At 40.8% G+C, this 1,586-nt stretch overlaps 1 protein-coding gene across 5 annotated transcripts in view; it reads left to right on the top strand.

Annotated features, from left to right (window-relative positions):
* nsmfb (NMDA receptor synaptonuclear signaling and neuronal migration factor b) overlaps window positions 1–1,586 on the top strand; it is a 58,835-nt gene that overhangs the window by 44,632 nt on the left and 12,617 nt on the right. For all 5 annotated transcript variants that reach the window (XM_020599346.1, XM_020599345.1, XM_020599347.1 and 2 more), the window contains one exon: window positions 1,116–1,195. In XM_020599346.1, coding sequence (XP_020455002.1) covers window positions 1,116–1,195 — 80 coding nt within the window. The remainder of the gene's footprint in view (window positions 1–1,115; window positions 1,196–1,586) is intronic.

Raw genomic sequence — 1,586 nt, 5'->3', positions numbered from 1 at the left:
ATTAGGTGTGATAAATATGAAATATCACGTTGAGACTTGTTATCCCCATGCATATGAAATTGAAATTGGTTAAATAAGCAGCTTAATAATACCAGATGCTAAGTTGTTGTATTTGACACATTTCCTTATTTGAAGATAATGGACCCAGTATTTGTCCTCAAATTTTTGTCAGCAGCTGGAGGTAAATTGGTTTTGGTGATAATATGGCCTGTCCTGTTGCTGGATCTCGGTGGTGAACTAAAATTTCACAGATAAAAGACTGTTCTAACTCTACAGCATACAGTGGCAAGAAAAAGTAAGTGAACCATTGGGAATGACCTAGTTTTCTACAGGATTCGGTCATTAAAAAGGGATCCAACCTTCATATAAGCCACAAGTAGACAAACACAATGTGATTAAGCTAAAACAGTTATTGCTCTCCTGTCTTTATTGAGCACACCCATTAAACATTCACAGTGCTGGTGGAAAAAAGCAGTGAACCCTTGGAGTTTATAACAGATTGAACTACCTTTGGCAGCAATAACCTTAAGCAAGCACCACCAGTAGCTGTGGATCGGACCTGCACAACGTTCAGGAGGAATTTTGGACCATTCCTCCTCACAGAACTGCTTCAGCTCAGGCATATTGCCAGCCTGGTGTGAACAGCTCTCTGAGCTCATCCCACAGCATCTCTGTTGGGTCAAGGTCTGGGATCTGACCAGGAAACTTCAAATGGCAGATTTTCTTGTTTTGAAGCCACTAGATTTATTTCAGTGTTTAGGGTCATTGTCTTGCTGCATCACCCAGCTTGTTCTGAGCTTTAGCTGGTGGTTAGTCTCCCTGACATTATGCTGTAGAAGTCCTTTATAAACTTGGGAATTCATTTTCCCCTCCACAGTGGCAAGTGGTCCAGGTCTAGGGGCAGCAAAGCAGCCCCACATCATGATGCTCCCTCCACTGTATTTTATCATTGGAAGCATATCTTTTATTATATTTTTTCACATTTATGACCAAATTCTGTAGAAATCCATGTAATTCTCAGTGGCTGACTTACTCTTTCTTGCCACTGTAAGAAGGAATGAGACAACTTACTGTACTTATTTAGCAGAATTTGTAACATGAACACCTTTCCCCAGGGAGGCCCAGGACATCTGTACCTGCTGAAGAATAAAGTCGCCACCTTTGCCAAGGTGGAGAAGGAGGAAGACATGATCCAGTAAGACTTCATTTTTGTAGGTGTAACCAGTCATCTATGAATATTTGTTTAGGGCTGGGGGCATCACCAACCAAACCAAGTTATTTGAGCAGATTATTCAACAGCGTGCTGACCGAGAGAGAAGAATGATATCTTATTAGTCACATGTTTAGCATACTGTGGGTAGTGTGGTTTTGCACAGTACAAAAAGTTTCAGTGTTTACATCCCCGTCAGCCATGCTTCATTGGAACTTTCAGCAAATTGAAAAGAAAGGAATGGATGGATGGGTAACAAAAATCTGCTTTTTTTTTTGCAAATGGTTATACACAATTCACTGACACTTGGCATAAAAGCACAGTGTGAAAATCACCATCCTTAAAGTGCCTCGAAACTGTGTTTAGAATTGCGGCT

Source organism: Monopterus albus, unplaced genomic scaffold, assembly GCF_001952655.1.
Source record: "Monopterus albus unplaced genomic scaffold, M_albus_1.0 scaffold40.1, whole genome shotgun sequence".
NCBI lineage: Eukaryota > Metazoa > Chordata > Actinopteri > Synbranchiformes > Synbranchidae > Monopterus > Monopterus albus.
Note: the sequence above shows the minus strand (reverse complement) of the source record. Positions and strands in the feature narration are given on the sequence as shown.